We start from the raw sequence: 18,340 nt of genomic DNA, 5'->3' as shown, positions 1-18,340 counted from the left end.
GTAAAATTATTTCTCCTGCCAGGGTTAAAGGGACAGAGCTTGCTGAGAGAACACTAAGCCCAGCGTGTGTTCAGAGGCTTTGGAAAGTGCAGGAGATGCTGCCACACAAGTCCTTTAGCCCATTAGGGATTCAGCTGTAGCTGGGAAAGGCTGTCTTTGCTCTCTCTTTGTCAGTTTGTTATTAATGAGCAGTATCTATTAACACGATCCAAACCCTCACAGAGTTTCTGTACCTGCGAGGAGGCCCTTGCCCCTCACAGCAGCCACCAGGACTAACTGCCTGCAGGCTAATGAACTCGAGTTTCCAGGGAGCTTAGGGAAGAAGGATGGATACGAGTGTTCAGAGCAAGGACTACAGTTAAAAGCCAGGGTGGTAATTCACGGGTAAAACAGCTGCAAAACTGCAAACTGTGCTTCCCAGGCTGGTGCAGAGGAGCCATGGGTGTGCGTAACCAGTGTAGGCAGCTTTACACAGATACTGCAAGCATGAAGGGTTGGTAGGGGGCATTTTTGGGAAAGAGTAGATACCTTCCAATTCCCGTCTGTTCCCTGCTGTCCAAAGGACCCCAGGCACCGTCTCTACACAGAGGAACCCTTCTGGAAACTGGACTGGTGGCTGCGAGCTCCGATACGGGGGTGGCACACACACCATCAGGGTACGGCTTCCCCTCCTCCTGGGTCGTGCTCTGCCGAGGAAATGGATGCAGTTAGCTTTTGTGTTCAGAGCCAGGAGCCCTGCCCCAAAATTGCACTGCTTTCTGCTTTTCAGCAAGACAGGCATGATCCCAGGGGACAGAGATGGATGCAGGGGGCTTGCTTATCAGGAGAGGACTAAGCAGGGACCTCAGGCTCCTTGAAAACAGTGACTGTTTTTCATTACAGTTGCAGAAGCCAAAGACCAGCAATTTTTTGGCTTTGCTTCCTTAATAAATTGTACAAGTTGGCGTGGAGGATAGCTCCGCAGGGAATGAAAGCAGGAAGATTACAAACAGCCACTGCATCCCCTTGGTGTTTTCTGCCCAGCTCTTGCCGAGATCCCAGAATAATGCTGGAGCATCTTATTCTGGTCGTGGGCCTACAGACGGTAAACGCACACAGCTCCCCTCTGCTGTGCTGAGAGCTAATCCAACCAGTTAATTAAAGAGTCCATTGGACTGTCAGAAACAGCAGGAGATGCAGAAGCAATTATCTCCAAATTGGTCATCATCACAATTAAAGTACCATTTGGCAAGTATGTGAACAGCCTGCAGCAGGGTACCTTTATAGGTGGTAATGCCTTTTCATTATTGGGCTTTATTGCTGGGTGGTGGTGTCTATGATATGAGTAAAGCTGTCAGGTGAAATGACAGCAACACTCACCCCCAGTTCTGGGAGAAGTCGGATGCAGAGGGCAGAGGCAGCCTGGGATGGTATTTGTAAATGAGCTTGGTAGCTTAATGTGCCAGTGTATACAAATCCCACTGAAGGAAAGCTGAGCAACTAATTTGCTGCAGATAATTTATTTAATGCATTTAAAACTTGTAATTTTTTTTTCCTGCTCACTATATTATGGCTTCCTCGGATGTATTCATTACTCAAACGTACTTGATAAATTTCTCTTGAAACATTCAGCCCACACAGGCAGGGTCTGAGTATCGTTTTCTTCTTGCGGTCGGTAAGATAAATCCTGTGGTGCTTGACTTCTCAGCTGGGTGAGAGCTGAGGCACATCAAGTGTGCGTTCGTGTAGGTGAGGCAAAAACGAGTTTCAGGTGCAGCTGTGCTGACTCTCTGAAACTTGCTTCCCATAGATACTGATGCCTGAAAAATTAATGGTACTTTCAGAGAGCAGATCAGTTAAGACATGGTGGTGTGAAAACAAGCAGGGTTGTTATAATCCTCTCTTTTATCCAACACTAAATTGGCGCCCTGTAACTGGCAGGTAGCTTTGAACCTTCATTTTAAGGGAAAAACTACGGTGTGTGAAAAAAATCCTGGTAACACAAAAGCCCACCGGCGGAGGACGACTCTAACAGTTTCCTGGAGATGTTGGTAAGATTTTTAGGAATGATGTGCCAGTACCAGAGCAAGCCATCACCCCTGCAGCGCAGCTTTCACACCCTGCATATGAATGCTCTTTCCTCCTCTCCTACCAGTCCTCTTTCCCCACAGGGTAAACAGCTGGAAGTGTTGAGCTAACTGCCAGAGGCTTCAGACAGACACTTTGAGCCACAAGAGATCTTGGGACACCTTAATGACTTCTCTTTAGCTTAATGCATCTTTGTAACAAACGGCATCACCTGCTAAATTGCTGATCTTGCACAACTGTTTTCTGACTACCGCAGAAGAAGAAGAAAGGTTTGGCTCTTTGGATGTCCTGTATGAATTCAGCTTTCAGTGCCTGTCTGTTGTGGTTCTGAGCAAGTTCTGAGTTGCTCTGAACTATGTCTGCCTTGTTCACAGAGCAGGGGGTCTCCTGGCTCTCATCCTCTGTATCACCATTTGTAGCAGAGACTTTGCCATGCTAAAGGTCTCTTTGGTGGATTGCCTCACACAATGTGCCATGTCTGACTTAGTATATAAAATTCAGATTACGTTATGACTTGTATGCTTCATGATCATCTATTTGGAGTGTCTGTTCAGTGTTAGATGCAAAATGTCTTTTATTGTTTCTTACATCAAGTCTGTATCTTGTTGGTAGAACTAGCACGCTTTTTGAAATTTATAATCATTATTTAAAGCGTTGGAGTATTAAGGGAGTACATTCAATGGATATATCTGCACGTGCCTGTATTAAGGCAACCAAGCCTGACCATGTTGAAAACCAGCATCTAGTACATTGCAGGGTAAATTCCTCCAGGAATATTCACCAGGGCAAATTCAGACAGGCAGTATAGTTTATAGCCTGGCTTTCGAGTCCATGGCTGATCTACTAGAACTAACAGATACATCATTTGTAGGATATTCAGATCATCTACTTCAGGCATTTTAGTGGCATTGTAAGCACCTTAATTAGGAGCCTAAGTCCCAAGTGTACTCAACAGAGAAAGAGATGCATCCAGATTAATAATGATTGATGCCATAGTATCAGTTTTTGAATGTGTAGACCATGAGGAGTTCCTGACCTTTTTTCTAATGATTATTCAAACAAATCCTGAGGCTGATAGTACTTCTTTTCCCTCTGCTAACAGCAGGAGAATGGTTATAGTCTTCTATTTTCTTGGGCTTTTTTCTTTTTTTAATCTTTATTGGGATGTGGATATTTCAGGTATGTCTTGCATATTTGTTACTAAGAGAAATAATATATCTACACCTGTGAACAGTCAGGAGAGGAAAGTCTTAACAGAGACCTGACTTCCCTGATATGCATTTGGACTAGGGAAAAAAATGTTTTTACAGTTATTTTTGCAGCTTCCTACTTCTGGACCTGCTCGAAGGATGGTTTGGTTCAGCTTTAGTTTAAATGAATGGACTGCCAAAGGAAGATACCTGGTTTGCTCTGTACCCTTCAGGGGTTTGCAAACAAGAATGATTAGATGTGAAATTCTAGAAAGATGTGCTAAATTGGTTTTACTCCAGTTAGCCAAAATTTTTGCTATCACCTCAGATCTGCTTATTCCTACTAAGCATTCAACACCACTCAGGGAAAAGAGCTGCATGTCATTAGCAAACAAAATCAACAGTTCTATTCAGAAAGCCACGTTGAGATGGGCCACAGGAAATGGGCTGGTAGATTAGGCACAGGGTAAGAGGTAATGTGGAATTCCTTACAACTGAATTCTGCTTTTCCATATCTGGCCCAAAGCCTGGAAAAATATCAGAAAGGTATACACATGATACGATACCTCCAAAGGACATAAAACCTGAACACCACTGGTTTGATAAAACATACTAGAATTGGCACTAAACCCAACTTTGCAATAAGAAAAACTTTTCTTTTGTAAGTGGAAATGCCCTGAAATGTTGGTCTTGGTTTCATCTTAAACAGCATTCACTTCCTAAGCTAGTCTCAAATGATTCTTTAAAAGCTTGCATTGAAGACATTAACTGAAGTGCCTTCAGCTTAGTACATCCACAGATAATCAGTGTTCCTTAGTTCTTTGGTCTGGTTTCCTCTCGTTACCAGCTGTACTTTAGATACAGGAAAACCAACAGGTTCTTGGTTTTCAGGGATTGCCTTGACTGCATCAAACTGGAGCTTTGGTTTCCTGTCATGGAGCAAAGTAGGGATTCACATTCGCTTAATGTAGGCTCTGGATATTTGGAAGATGTACTGCCTTAAGGGGGTTTTCAAGAACTCATTTTACATAAGCTTGTCCTTTTAACTAGCACTAACAAATCTTGCTTTATGTTTTTCCACTCCCAGGTACACTGTTTTACGTAATGGGCATCATCAGGAACATGAGAAGCTTCCCATCCACAATGACCCTGAATCCCAAGAGTCCTGTTTCTAGTCACGGTCCTAGAAGAGGAATGGCCCAGCTGAAGGAGCAGATTCATTTCAGGATACCTAAAGGATTCACGGACAGCAGGACTTTATGAAAACTCATTCATCTGCATTGTCATGGTGCCTCCTGCACCGACTTCACATGAATGTCCAGCTGCACATGTGTATCTACACATATTGATTGATGGGGGCATGGGAAGGTACACGAGCAGAACAGCTGAGGAGACTTTCCTGTATCTGCAAGGACAGCTGGACTGTATGACTGCATCAGAGCCTTACTCCAGGAGTGAGCTGATTTCTGTCAATGTGAGGAAACAACACAGATACAAACCACCCAGTGCAGGAGTTCTGTTATTCCTTTCCAGCTGCCATCTGTGTACAAGCCACCTCTCTGTCCTGTGGTATCATGATCTTAAAGATTAGAAGTTCTGGCTAAAGCCCTAACACGATGTGAGACTAAATGCCTGCTTTACCTGCGCAAGATCCTGCCCGCCGGTGATCGGATGCTGTCAGGAGAGAAACAGCACTACGTTTTCTTCAGCAAAATAAGAGGAAATGTTTGCCCTTTGATTATAGTTAGTGGTGAAAGGTCAGCATGAGCTGCTGATTCACCCTACCCTGCAGAGCTTTCTTTGTAAATGCTTTTATTGTGTTTCCTGGCCAAGTTCATTGGTAGAAGACTCATAGGGTATATATAGTGCCTGACAAGCTGGAGTGGGACCTACAGGGACGTTTCACTGCTACCAGAAGGCCCTGCAAGCACTGCTTCAATCCAGCCCAATTGCTAAAAGACAGTGGCCATCCTCTGCCATTCAGAGGCCAATGGACAGGATGTGGCCCTTAAACCCCAGGCAAGCTGACAGTGCTGTCCTCATCTGAGCAAACTTTGGGCGTTCTTACCAAGAAGAAAGGTTGGCCAAGAGACAGAGTCAGTCTGTAATAGATCACTAAGTGCCATCTTGAAAAATATACCATCTTTCCTAGCTACATTAGGAAGACAGACTTCTACTTACATTTTCCACCTTTATTTTTCTATTTGTTTCTGTTCTCTTCCAGTTGAGGCAGGAAGTTTCAAGACTTTCAAATATCACCACATGCACATCTCTGTTTGCAAAGATCTCAGTTCTTAGCTGCTTCCCGCATGTAGATGTTGCTATGTTCCTTGTGAGCTGCTTTCACCTTTGCATGGAAAGAGTAGGCAAGGCTGTAGACTTCGCAACTTTGGGACAATTATTATCATGCAGTGGGAAATATGTAGGATCAAGACTACAAGCCTCTACCCTTTTTAGATGAAGATCTAACCCAGAGATGCCACCCTGAGCCTAGAAAATAAAATTGTACTTTGTTATATTGTGTAATCATGTACAGATATTTTTAATGTAAAAAGAAAAGTGACATTATTTATTATTTTTTATCAGGAATATGTGGGTTTTTTCATTAAAAGCTTCTAGACCCAGGAGCTTAACATTATATGTATTATTATTTAGTAATATTTCTGTTGCTATGTGACAGGTATTTACTGTAAACAAACAAACAAATCCTGCTTTGAACAAACAAAAATGTTGCTCAGTAGGAAAAAAAATTTGTGCATGATAAGAACAACTGGCTTCCTTGCCATGGCGTCTGACTTCTTTAAATACTTCTTCCACATAAAAGTCACTGATAAAGCTTCACATCGTTTTCCTTTAGGATTCAAAAAGACACTGGGCAGAAACAGCCCTAATTAGAAGAAGCCAGACACTTACTAATGTAGAAAATTGTTAGCAGTTAGGAGACAAACTATTGGTGTTCGTGGTGATAGGTGCTGGTGGGATGGGAAGAGCATGAGCTATTTGAAAAGAGAGGGTGAGAGAGTTTGAGCCAATTCCTGGTTCAGTATTAGGAACCATTTGGCAATGACCAGTTTTTACAGGGCTGTGTTTCCAAAAGAACTCATTATCAGTTCAACTCTATTGTTAACACCAAAACAGAGCAGTGGGTGAAAAAAATTGGCCGTTATTGAAAGTTTGGAAAAAATCCATCCAGGGCCACTTCAGTCCTGTGATCTACACCTCTGTGGAACTGCTCGCATGGGGTTTTGTCTGGATTTGGGTATGCAAGACTGCAGAACAGGTTGTCTTGGTTTCACCTCAAAGTATCAAATTTCTTAAAGAAATCCTAGAAAAGCTTTTCTCTGTCCCCATTAAAAGGCATCAATACATTGGTGTGAAATGTCTCAGAGTGATATGGAACCAGCAGCATGGGGATGCTATAGTGATGGTGTTCTTTGTTTCTGCTGTTGTCCTTGAAGTGTTGTCTTCTCCTATATTTTTTGTGTGCTTTAGTAATAGATCTCTTCTTAATTTAAAATGAACTTCTCAACACTGAGTTTTACTCATGGGCAATGTTCAGAAGGCTCTATCAATGGGATCAGTAGCTCACTAGCCAAAATGGTCAGCAGCTCTGATTGGAAAAAAGTCTCCAATTTCAAACACCATATTGGAATGAAATACCAAATATGAAATGTCCATGTTCTGTGTCATCTCTGGCTAATTGCTTGTTGGACTCAGTAAGCCTGTCATGAACCACCTGGCAGCTCCTGCTTAATAAGTCAATCTCAGCAATGCTTCTGTGAACCCAGAAAATGACATTGTCCATCATCAATAATGTTAGAATTTCTATGGAAAAGAAGCTGTCTCATGGAAAGGACCCGTACTTGATTTCCTTTGCTAAAGGTAGCTAGTCCTGCAGCCTCTGAGTTCATCTTCTCATTGACCATTTTGGCTAGCAGTGTCAGAGTCTTTGCCTGTGCTGAATAATATGTAACGCATTGGCTGCTTCTAAAAATAAAAAATCCTCTATGTACATTGCAGTAAGCTCCAGCTCATGCTCATTTCTTTTACTGTTTTCACTCAAAACATAAGATGCTACCAAGGAATACTTTCCACCTGCCTCACAATATACTCAAACAGCTATAACAGCAAGAGAGAATCTGGCCCCATTGCTTTGAAAATACGGATGAGCTCTGTAGGATAATACAAATTCCTAATGTTTATCTACCAGAACAATCCTGCCTCCTGCACCAAGTTCTCGTGCACCAGCTCTCTTTCTCCCCACACTTTTGCTTAGATTGTTACTGAGCCCTCTTTCTCCCTCACCTGTGCTGTGTCCACCTCATCTCTCACTGTGTACATTGAGAGATGTCACTGCTATGGGCATCATGCTCAAGACAGATATTTGCAAATGGGGAGTCAGATATAATTTTGTGCGGCTCTATTTCTCCAAGTTTCCTAGTGAATTTGACTGAAAAAGGATGCTCCTTTCTTCCTTCCTTTACACCTCTTTCCTGCCATCTCTCACAGATTCACTCTAATAACAATATTATTTATTTCTTCACATAAATATACTAGCACTCATCAGCAAATTATCACACCATCACATTTATGGCCTGGGAACACGTTGTATTTTTTTCAGTGCAGTAAGCCTCAGAAGTGTTAAGCATGATGCCTGCTGTAGCTGTTTTCTTGGATTACAACTGATCACACTTTTCCTCGCCAGAGGTAACGTGTTAGCAGAACAGCTAGCTAATAAGAAATTGGCTGTCTGCACCTTTGCTAAACTGTCTTCAGGAGACTGATCTGTCAACACCATTGTTTTTCCATATTTCTGTATTCTTCTAGGCTCCAGAAGCATTCCTGAGATCTTGCATGACATTTGATAGCAGGGCATGTGCCCAGACAAGCAAATCCAAAGATGCACTGAGGTTACTTGTGCTGAAAGAAGGAAGCAGAGCAACAAGCTGACTACTTCCACAGGCAGACTGAAAAGCTAGCCTAACACTAAAGCTGTAGGCCATCTGACTTCAAGCGGGCCCTAGACAGTGTCAGGTTGCACAACACCACAAGGTGAGCCATCCTTTCTACTGAGCAGCCTTCCATGTCTCTGGTACTTAGTTTACTCAGATAGAAACTAAGTCACAGTCATGCTGCAAAGTAAAATTCGGAGACAAAATAAACAGGTCACCAATGGGAAGCTGTGTTCACAAAACAGAAGCTCCAAGGAAGAGTGCAGAAGAGGCCATACACTTTAATTAGCTGATGATCAAGACTGTCTGGAGGGATGTGAAGCAATAACTGGATGATACACGCTCTGTAAATGTCAGTGCTTGAGGCAGTCAGCAGCTGTGTTGCTTAGTGAGATGCATGGAGATATGGCTGCAGCCCAAGTGTACTAGCAGGTCATGCTCATAAACACCATGCAGACAGATGAATCCTTATGGGGAAATGTCCGTTCCAGATTTATCTTTCACAGTTCTTTCAACACTGAATATATTTTCAGTTTTTAGTCTTGGAGAGGGCAATGAAAAAAAAGGAGAAACAGCATCTCAGCAGAACAATTAGAAAAATACTTTCAATAAATTCTCAAAACCCTTTTCATTTAGTTCAGAAATGTAATACATGACCTGCTTCTATTGCAGGATCTGATGCCTGTCTAAGCGCAGTAAGAAATGAAAACATTTACCACAGTGGCTTAAAAATGAAGGCAATAGCTTCCATTTGCATTACACCACAGTACATGGCCTTTGTGCCTACACTCCAGTTGCAATGTATTAGCAGAGCTGAGAAGGGGCTCACAGTGGAAACAGAGGGACTGACAGTGTTGGAGCTAAGGAGTATTTGTAGAGATGCGTGGGAAGCCCTTACTTGCTTCTCACCCACACAGTGCCTGGCTCCAATCTACATTTTCCACATTCAGCTTGTTTGAAGGCTAAAATCCCCCCCGATCTCAATATAGAAGTGTATGCTTCAAGGAGAGGCCATGCACACAGTATGCACATGCGGAGCACTTGAGTGGAAAAAACAAACTTGGCGCACTGAAAACCTCTTTCTCAATGCTCTGTTCCCTGCACATTCCTAGTCACAAGCAGATAGCGGGGCACATACAACCACCATTTGCTTACAGAGATACTGTCGTTTTAATAAGCTTAATCCATTACTTGTTATGATTTACTTGCAGTCACAGGAGCGCACACCTTGGCCTAGCACGTCTACCTGATGGGTCCCAGGTTCGAGGCTCACTGTGGTGCTGGTGTAGCTTGCAGAATGAGTGCAATCAAAATGGACTCACATGAGCAATGAAAACCATTATTAGGGTCATCTTGATTTTGAGCATTATGAATCCCTGGCTCCAGAGAGTCTCTCTCTTTTTGCAAACTCTGGTCCTCCATGAGTCTCTGTTATAACAAAGGACACTTCAGGGAGAACGTACATTGGAAATGTGTTAGGTAACCACTGAAAACTTGAGTGTGAGTCAGAGCTGAGAGGGCTAAATGATACTCACCTTGCCTTTGACTTCAGCTCACTTCAAAATGGCTTTTACTTTACCCTGCCTTCTCCTACTGTCCCCTAGATGGGATCAAGAACTCTGAATAATCAGGAGTAGTGTATTAGTGGTACTTAAATGCTTTTGTGCATCTCAGAATACCTCTCAATTTACGTATTACTAACAATATCTTCAACCTAAAGATCATCTGACCAAAGGATTGTGGCTTTTGGACTGGAATACACTAAAAAACGGCTCTGCTCAGCAAAGATGAGGAAGAATCAAAAGGTATTTAAGGTATTTATTGGCATCAGTCTGACTTAATAGTGTGCAACAGAACTAACCAATTTGGTCCAAATCAAGTCCATTTAATTCCTAGCACAGATGAAAAATACATAACAATGCCAGTAAAATGATGGTTTCTTGGAGCAGGCAGCCCACATACGGCAGACTCTGAGTCATTCTGAAGAGTTTTCCTCACCCATCTTCATAAACGCTAAAGCCAAGGAGAGCATTTTCATTCTGTAACTGTCAACTGTAAAACCTTCAGTAGTTTAGGATCCAATCTTTTTCTCTGCATTAGATTTCCTGAGCCATCTCTGAGTACTACCATGCCAAAAGGCAATAAATCTGTTGGGTTTTTTCTACTAATATGAACTCAATAAAAATATACAAGAGCTTTTAGTTCTTTCAGTTTTTGTATAGCTTAAATCTTTCTGAATCCAAAATAATCACATAATCACTCAGGGCCTTATAAAGATTTGCCTTATCACAGAAACTTTCTCACCTAATTAAAAAAACAGATATAATTTAATTAGAGTTTACCCAACATCTGAGTTCCACTACTTCCTGTTAAACTGAACTGAAATTGCCTACGCTATTAGGAAATCTAGCAGATTCCCTGTCAAATATAAGCTTATTACTTAAGGAATTTCAAAGATTTGGCAGAAGAGCTTAACATTATTTTAGCATACATTATTTGACAGTTTACAGAATTCTGTCATTTTTAAATGCTTTTCATTGATCTTCTGAAGTTCTTGAAACCAATCATTAAAAAACCCCAGAGAAACCCTAAATATCTTCCCTGGACCACAAAAGAATGGGAATGCAATGCTAACTAATGTTCCTTACACAACAGCTGTAGTGCCAAGGTCTGTACTCTCTACAAGATATCGTGAAGGGGGCTTCTCAGTCCTCTGAGACAAGAGGAAAATTTATTTCCTTGCTGAGTAAGTAGCACACTTAACTTCCTTGAAGCTTTCTTCCAAGTCAAGATTAGGGAGGCCCCAAATGAGGGCCTCCAGCTGCCATGGGGTGCGTTTCAGTCAGGCAATGATCCAGACAGCGTATCGGAACTAAATCCCTTTCCAGAAGGCTCAGTAATGAATCTGTTTTCATATTCCTGACAGCTGAATCCCACCCACCAAACAGGGCTCTTGACATAATGAGTATCTGAAAGGGCTGTCAAACCATATCAACGGTCATCTTCATATCACTAATCTCTAAATTCAACTCTATTCAAGGGCATCCCTGTATCTGTAAAAAACCAGAAAACCTCAAGGACAGTCTAGAGCATTATTGCAATAACTACTGCCAGTGACGGAACAATAGCTATTAATCCAGAGGTTACTTTAAGGACTACATAGATTAACACAGATATGTTTACTTCATACCAGCTTCCATGACTGTACCCCACTATTACACTCGATCATTACTCTCTTTAAAAGAGTCAATTCACTAACTACCATCTTTACAGTCCTCAATGGCAGTCCCAAGATCATTATTGGTAATCATCTTCACACAGAAATTCAAGCTATGAACATCTGTGCTCCTCCTGCATAAGCTTAGAGCAGCCAAGAGAGGCATTATCTACCCCGAGAGCCTACACCAAGTTCTGCATCACCAGCCCCGGCTCTCTGTGGACAGTCACCCCCAAGAGCACAGCTCATTTCCCACTTCAAACTGCTAGATTTTTTGCCCTTTGCTAGACCAAGCGTGCTTAAACCAATAACCTCCACTTGCTTGCTCCCTTCCTTGCCCAACTAACAAGCTGGAAAGAGGAGTGCAACAAAGCTAGAGTCCAACTTTAACATAAAATCTGTGATTTTTGTCTCTCTTCACTCCTGCAGGAAGAAGAGATTAAGAGATAGATAAGGAGATTAAACTACATCGGGAAATATTCTCAAGCAGAAATCCACCTCAGTTAGGGAGCTGGCCAGCGTACACCACTGAGAAACATGATCGTACGTTTTGAAAACTGAGTGAAAATGTTGCTGCTCATTTTTACGGCAGAAGTGTGGCCCTCACCTAATAAACCCTAAAAGATGACCCCTGTCCTCCCGGTGCAAACAAGCAGCAGTAGCCAAAGCAGGACTGTCATTATGGTTTCTCACTACTACCCTCAGACTCTTGTCTGGAGACCTCCAGTTCAGCCACAGATTTGGTAGTTTGTCCACAGATCATAATTATAAGCAAGAGATAAACCCTGCCAACTCCTTCTTCTATACCAGAGTTCCAATGTACAGCTTTTCTAATGTCCTTTACAGCTCTATTTGTAAAGGCTCACATATAAACTGCGGACCATCATTGGAAATATTTGCTGAAGGGGAAAGCTGACCTATCCTCTGCTTCTGCTTTTGATCCATCTGTCCTGTGGAAGCGAGGACGTTTTTAAACAGCCCATCCTGCCACAATCCTGAATATTTTCTTGCAAATGACTGTGCTGCAAGCACCATCCTTACCAAAAATACTTCCATTTCTCAGGCAGCACTTCTTCAGAATGGCCTATCCCTGAAATCTGGGTGTTGCTGTGGGTCTTCGTAAATGAAGCACTTCAAAACAATGAGTCACTGTACTGAAAGCTCCCAGCCAAAGGTTTTCTCCTGGGATGAAGCCAGGTTTTGGGGTGATATCTCCAGAAAGGTTAAGCACTTCTTGTGCTGCTTTACTAACATGTTTCATCTTCCTGCCTCACCTTTGGAAGTGTGTGATACAGCTGGACTGGCTAAACTCAGGTCAGCATCCACAGTTCAGGTTAGGTAGTTCCCAACACTGAAATGTCTCCTTACCCCTTGTCACAAACGATGTACACCTATGCATTCATACGTATCTCACGATCTCATACTAAATGGTGTGTTTCCAGCTTAGATAACTCCTTTGGAGACATCACACCATAGGAAGCAGAAATTCTTCCCTGCAAACACAAAGTTGGTAGTTTTGCTCTGTAACAAGTCTGCAGTGGAGAAAGCTTATCTCATCTCAACACCTAACGACTGTTAATGAGCTAATGGAAACTCTCCAGTTGATGGGGCACTAGTTTTGGCTGTCCTGTTAACATATGCAGTGCATACTTGTACATACAAATGCCCTGTCTTCCCCCTGTCAAGGGATTAGGCTTGGATTGCTTGAACTAGTAACTCGGAGCAGAAATCATGGGCAAGGACAGGAGTCTGCAGCTGCTTCTAACACACTGAAGAGCTCAGAGACTAGAGTGAGGGTAGAGGCAAAATTCCTGTGTCCATCAACTCCTTATAGCTTTTCCATAAATAAGAACATATGTTCAAAATCCTTTTCTTTTCAAAACCCAAACACTGATTTTGTCTTTCTCCTAAATCAGAGAAAAAAGCAAGAACTGGCACACTGCCCATCTCCGAGACACAATGTTTTGCGCTCCTCTCTCCACAGTGCCCACATCCCAAGCATGCTTTCGGCTTTATCTATTTACCCTATGTACTCTCTATTTAGATGACATTTCTTGGGCACTTAAGCAACTCACAGCCACTATCACCACATCCTCTTTCAGGAACAGCTGTTACCCCTACCTGCTGTGGGCAAAGAGAGACACAAAAGGAGTTCAAGCACTTGCCTGCAGTGGTGTAAATCATCTCAGTCTCACTTTCCAATTAGTGGGGAGCTAGTCAATACCCACCTTTGGCCAGCTGAATCAGACCCTGGAAGCACTTATTTCACTTCACTGACTGCAAGAGGAGACCCCTCTGACCAGTGCATCTGCATGAATCTGCACTAGAGACATATAAATATAACAAAGGTGTAACCCATCCAGGAAGCGTATTGTTGAGCAAAGACTGTTAAGTCAGAGCTAACCTAGGGAAGATAATCCTTTCCGTTTTATTCTTTCCCTGAAGCTACATGCATGCAAAGCACATGAAGAAAGAAGGGGACAGAAATTATGCAATCATATCAGTTTCCTTTGTCATTTTCCTTACCTATCAGATTTAGTATTTGCAAAGCTGCCTTTGAACTCCAGCAAACAGCTTGCTTTGATATCCAGATGCATATATCACTGTTTGTTAAGTGGGCTGTAAATGGATTTCATAGTTCATTCCAAAGCTGCCACACAAGAGCACAGTAAAGCTAAAAGCCCCAACTGGAGTTTTCTCTGTTGTAGAAAGATGAACAGAGCAGGATCACTCAGCCATCTTATTTGCAGTGACAGCAGCCTGCTCCTCCTGCCAGAGACCAAAAGAGAGGTGTCAGACTGGACTTCAGTGTGAATAGAGAGGGAAGCCTGTCACATACAGACAGAAGGCATCTGGGCTGCTTCCTGAGGAAAGCTTAACAACTAGGCAGACCAATGGAAACCCTTTCTTGCCCTCCAGGACAATTGAATAACAGACTGCTGCTTCCTGAGGAAAGCTTAACAACTAGGCAGACCAATGGAAACCCTTTCTTGCCCTCCAGGACAATTGAATAACAGACTGCCCCAAAAGGAAACAAAATGGAGAGACAGGGAGAAGCTCAGACACAAAAGATCATATCCTTTTACAACCTGGAGGCTGCAAACCAGAATTTCTCAAGCCTAGTACCTCTACATCTGCTTCTATAGATGTGGTGACAGTTTTCCAAATGCTATATAGGATCTTCTGGAGATATATGTAGGACTTGAGAAAAGTAAATGAACATAAGTATCACCTTTTCTAGATACTATGTCAAACTCTCTTAAAAGAGATTGTTAAAACACTCTGTGGCATGCAAGAGATATGGCATGGTACAATACATAATACTTTTAAATGTCTAAATATACTCTGTTGTACCTTTTGTGACCTCCTGGAATCGAGTTGCTTAAGCACCAAAAAAAGGAAAGGAAGTGATTGATTTCTACTTAGTTTACCTAGACCTCTGATAGAAGGGTATTTATTTATATAGATGTTCTTTGCTGATCTTGGCTCAAGAAGAGGTTATGAACCCATGCCATGAAAAGGACTTGCGTCTCACACAAGGAAGTCAAAAGTGTTTCTGAAAGAAATAAAAAAGTCAAGTTCCATTTAAAGTAAAAACAAGAAAACAATTCTTGACCGCAAATGACTTCATTCTAAGCCTTAGTTTCCCCAAGTGCTCAAAAAATTTATGGCAGAATTTCATAAGACTAAAGTACCTGAAACTTTGCAAGAGATACTGCTTTGTATAGAAAGCGCTCCTGAAATAGCCTTTGCACGTGAACCTGCCTTCCAAGAAACCGGATTTAAGCTGGGGCCCAGTTAGGCGAAGACGCGTCAGTAGGACAAAGCCAGCTCTTACACCAGCTCGGTAAGCTCTACCCTAGGCGGCAGCTCTACCCTAGCCCGCCGCAGTAACCCCGGCCTCCTCACCGCCGCGGACGGGACACGCTGCCATCCCCCGCCAGCTCCTCCCCCGGCCCGGTCCGCAGGCGGGACGCACCTGCCCGCGGGAGGAGGAGGAAGGAGAGGAGGAGGAGGAGGAGGAGGAGGAAGGAGAAGAGGAGGAGGAGGAAGAGGAGGAAGAGGAAGGAGAAGAGGAGGAGGAGGAAGAAGAAGAGGAGGGGGAGGAGAAGAGGAGGAGGAGGGGGAGGAGGAGGAGGAGGAAGGAGAAGAGGAGGAGGAGGAGGAAGAGGAAGGAGAGGAGGAGGAGGAGGAGGAAGGAGAAGAGGAGGAGGAGGAGGAAGAAGAAGAGGAGGGGGAGGAGAAGAGGAGGAGGAGGGGGAGGAGGAGGGGGAGGAGGAGGGGGAGGAGGAGGAGGAAGGAGAAGAGGAGGATGAGGATGAAGAGGAAGGAGAGGAGGAGGAGGAGGAGGAGGAGGAGGAGGAGGAGGAGGAGGAGGAGGAGGAGGCGGAGCAGGAGCGCGGGGCAGGCCGAGCCGCTCCCGCGGAGCCGCAGGCCGTCAGCCTTGGCGGGCAGCGCCCCCTGCCGGCCGCCGAGGCCCGCGCTGTCCGCCCCGGGCCGACGCTGCCGGCCGGGCGGCGATCGTCCCGTCCCACCTCCGTGTCCGTCCGTCCGGTCACTGGGGTTCACGGCCAGGCGTTGCCAAAGCGAGCCGAGCGCCGGTGGGCTGCACAGCCCTGCCCCAGTGCAGGGGAGCGTGAACCAACCCGACCACTTCAGCTGGACGAGACGGGCAAACCATCTTGGAAATTCCAATTAGAGACCTCAAATACAAATACTGGTTAGGTTCCCAGTCCTGCAAAGGAGAAGTAACCCTGATGGGAAAAGATTTCACGTAACGTAAAGATCTCAGAGATGGCTTAGCACACAAATGAAGGGTATGTCATCAAGTTCATGCTCCTTACCAGGTTTCACTTCCCCTGCTCTTGCAGATAAGTCTTTTGATGGAGTTAACCCTCCTCAGTTGACAAAAATCAAACACAACTCGCAAAAGAAAACGCTCGTGACTACTGCACACCCCATCAGCAAATTTGGGCTGATGTCAAAGCAATCTTTACTGTAAACACAAGTCCCCTACTGCAGTGACTCAAGGATCCACGAAAGAAGAAATCGGAAATCCAAATGAAAACTGCAACTTTCTGTTCTTCACGGTGGAAAACAAATCAAGACATTTTCAGCCCTTACAACTGGGACAGCTTTTTAACTGGGAGCTGATCGAGTACTGAGCGTGTACACCTGCCACTAGCAGAACATCACTGAAGCCAGAGACTGGCAAGCAAATAATTGTTTGTACAGCATCTCCTGCTGACACAAGCTATACCCATTCATGTACTAGTAATGATTTTTATTTATTTCTTTAACTAATGAAGTTTAGGCAGGAAAATAATTCTTTTCATCTGTTTGGCTCCTTTCCTCAATTTCAGATACTGAACATAGAGCGCAGGTTCGCTGGCCAGATCCCAGATACAATCTCAACACAATCTCAATCACCCAGAGCTCTCATGAGATGGACACAACGAATTTAGTCACTACATTACCACTATGTGTAAAATGGGTGTAATGTTTAAGAGATTAAAACTACTCCAATGTTCAATTGCCTACAGAAAGAAATACTGAATACAAATAAGTGCATTATTTGTATAAATACTTCTTCAAAAGGCTAAAGTTAGAGATACCAGATGGAGATCGGGTGCGACACTGCAGTAATGTTTTTCTGTACATGCTGTATTAAAATGGTAAACATGACTGAATCGATGACTCACATTACTTGAAACACTTCTAGGAAGGGTCACAATTACATTTTGTCTGAATATCATTGAATATATGATCTGTGGTTAAATATATTTGTTACAACTAAACCATTAACTTTGATCCTGCATTAAAGCAAATTTAACAGCATTCACATCATTATCTGGTATTTAGCACTCCACCTCCAGTGAGAGTAGAGAGCGCAGGTGTGAAAAAATGCTACTGTATCAAATCTCTTGCTGCTTTCATCAGGCACCATTCTCTTCCTCTTACCTAATATATTTCTAGTTCCACCTTACCTCAAGAATTTCCACAGAGGGACAGATGCAGAGAAAACTAACAGTGGCTTTCCTGCGTTGAACAGTTTTGCCTCTTCAGTTCTACTGAGCTAAATGTCATAGAAATCCCCATTAGTCACATTTATACCAAAGTTCAAAGAATTAAAATCATTAATAATGATGTTTAAAATTGTATAATGGTATAAACTAATCTGCTCTACAGCTTTTACCACAGTAAGTTAGTAAACCATCATTTGTTAGGCTGGTAACTCAGCAACTTTAAAAAAGTATGAACGATAGATGAGGCCATAGTTGATCATATGGCACATCTAAAGGTGCATTTGTGCAGTCACAGCTGTGTATGCATGCAGACACTGTTTCACAGCACAGCAAATTAGCCTTTAGGAGGTCTTCCACCCCCACAGGGCACATTACTAACAGCACACAAACCAGCTAGTTTAATACTAACTTGTGCATTTTTATACCTGTATACTGGACTTGCAGCTAATTCTGGACATACACACAAAATATCTGGATACTGTGAGAACCAGAGACATTTTCTATATACAATAAAAACAAGCATCCAGGGGCAAAGAGCAGCAGTATTTACTGACCGTATGGAAAATCTGCATTCATGAGTGAGCATGAATCAGCCTGAAAGCTCACTGGTTGAGTCAGATGGATCCTGTACTGACACAGCTATAACTGAGCAATTACACATCCCTTTTCCTGCCTATCTTTAGGGAAAATTCAGCTTTCACCCAGTTAGTATGTTCAGATTTATGTTAAAGAAAGTGGCACCAACAATTAGCAACTTATTTTTCATATTGGAGAGTCAAATACACTATTAAAACGAAATCTAACGGTACAAAATGCTTTAGAACATATCTTCTGTTTCCAAGGTGTTAAATGTGGGGTTTTTCTTTCCCCAAAAATGTTTTTAATGAA

General features: G+C 43.0%; 1 protein-coding gene and 1 long non-coding RNA gene across 5 annotated transcripts in view; one reads left to right on the top strand and one right to left on the bottom strand.

Annotated features, from left to right (window-relative positions):
* HTR4 (5-hydroxytryptamine receptor 4) overlaps positions 1 to 7,269 on the top strand; it is a 149,255-nt gene extending 141,986 nt beyond the window's left edge. For 3 of the 4 annotated variants that reach the window (XM_029998256.2, XM_029998257.2, XM_041119369.1), the window contains one exon: positions 4,345 to 7,269. In XM_029998256.2, coding sequence (XP_029854116.1) covers positions 4,345 to 4,432 — 88 coding nt within the window. In that variant the 3' untranslated portion in view covers positions 4,433 to 7,269. The remainder of the gene's footprint in view (positions 1 to 4,344) is intronic. The other variant, XM_029998258.2, reaches the window with a different exon arrangement.
* Positions 750 to 15,280, bottom strand: LOC121232529. Its single transcript, XR_005931138.1, has 3 exons — positions 14,858 to 15,280; positions 5,439 to 5,604; positions 750 to 1,799 (listed from the first exon to the last, which is right to left on the bottom strand). It is a non-coding gene; the product is annotated as an uncharacterized LOC121232529 (long non-coding RNA).
* Between the last annotated feature and the right edge of the window lie 3,060 nt (positions 15,281 to 18,340).

This window comes from Aquila chrysaetos, chromosome 22 (genome assembly GCF_900496995.4).
Source record: "Aquila chrysaetos chrysaetos chromosome 22, bAquChr1.4, whole genome shotgun sequence".
NCBI lineage: Eukaryota > Metazoa > Chordata > Aves > Accipitriformes > Accipitridae > Aquila > Aquila chrysaetos.
This window is presented reverse-complemented; position numbering and strand designations above follow the sequence as displayed.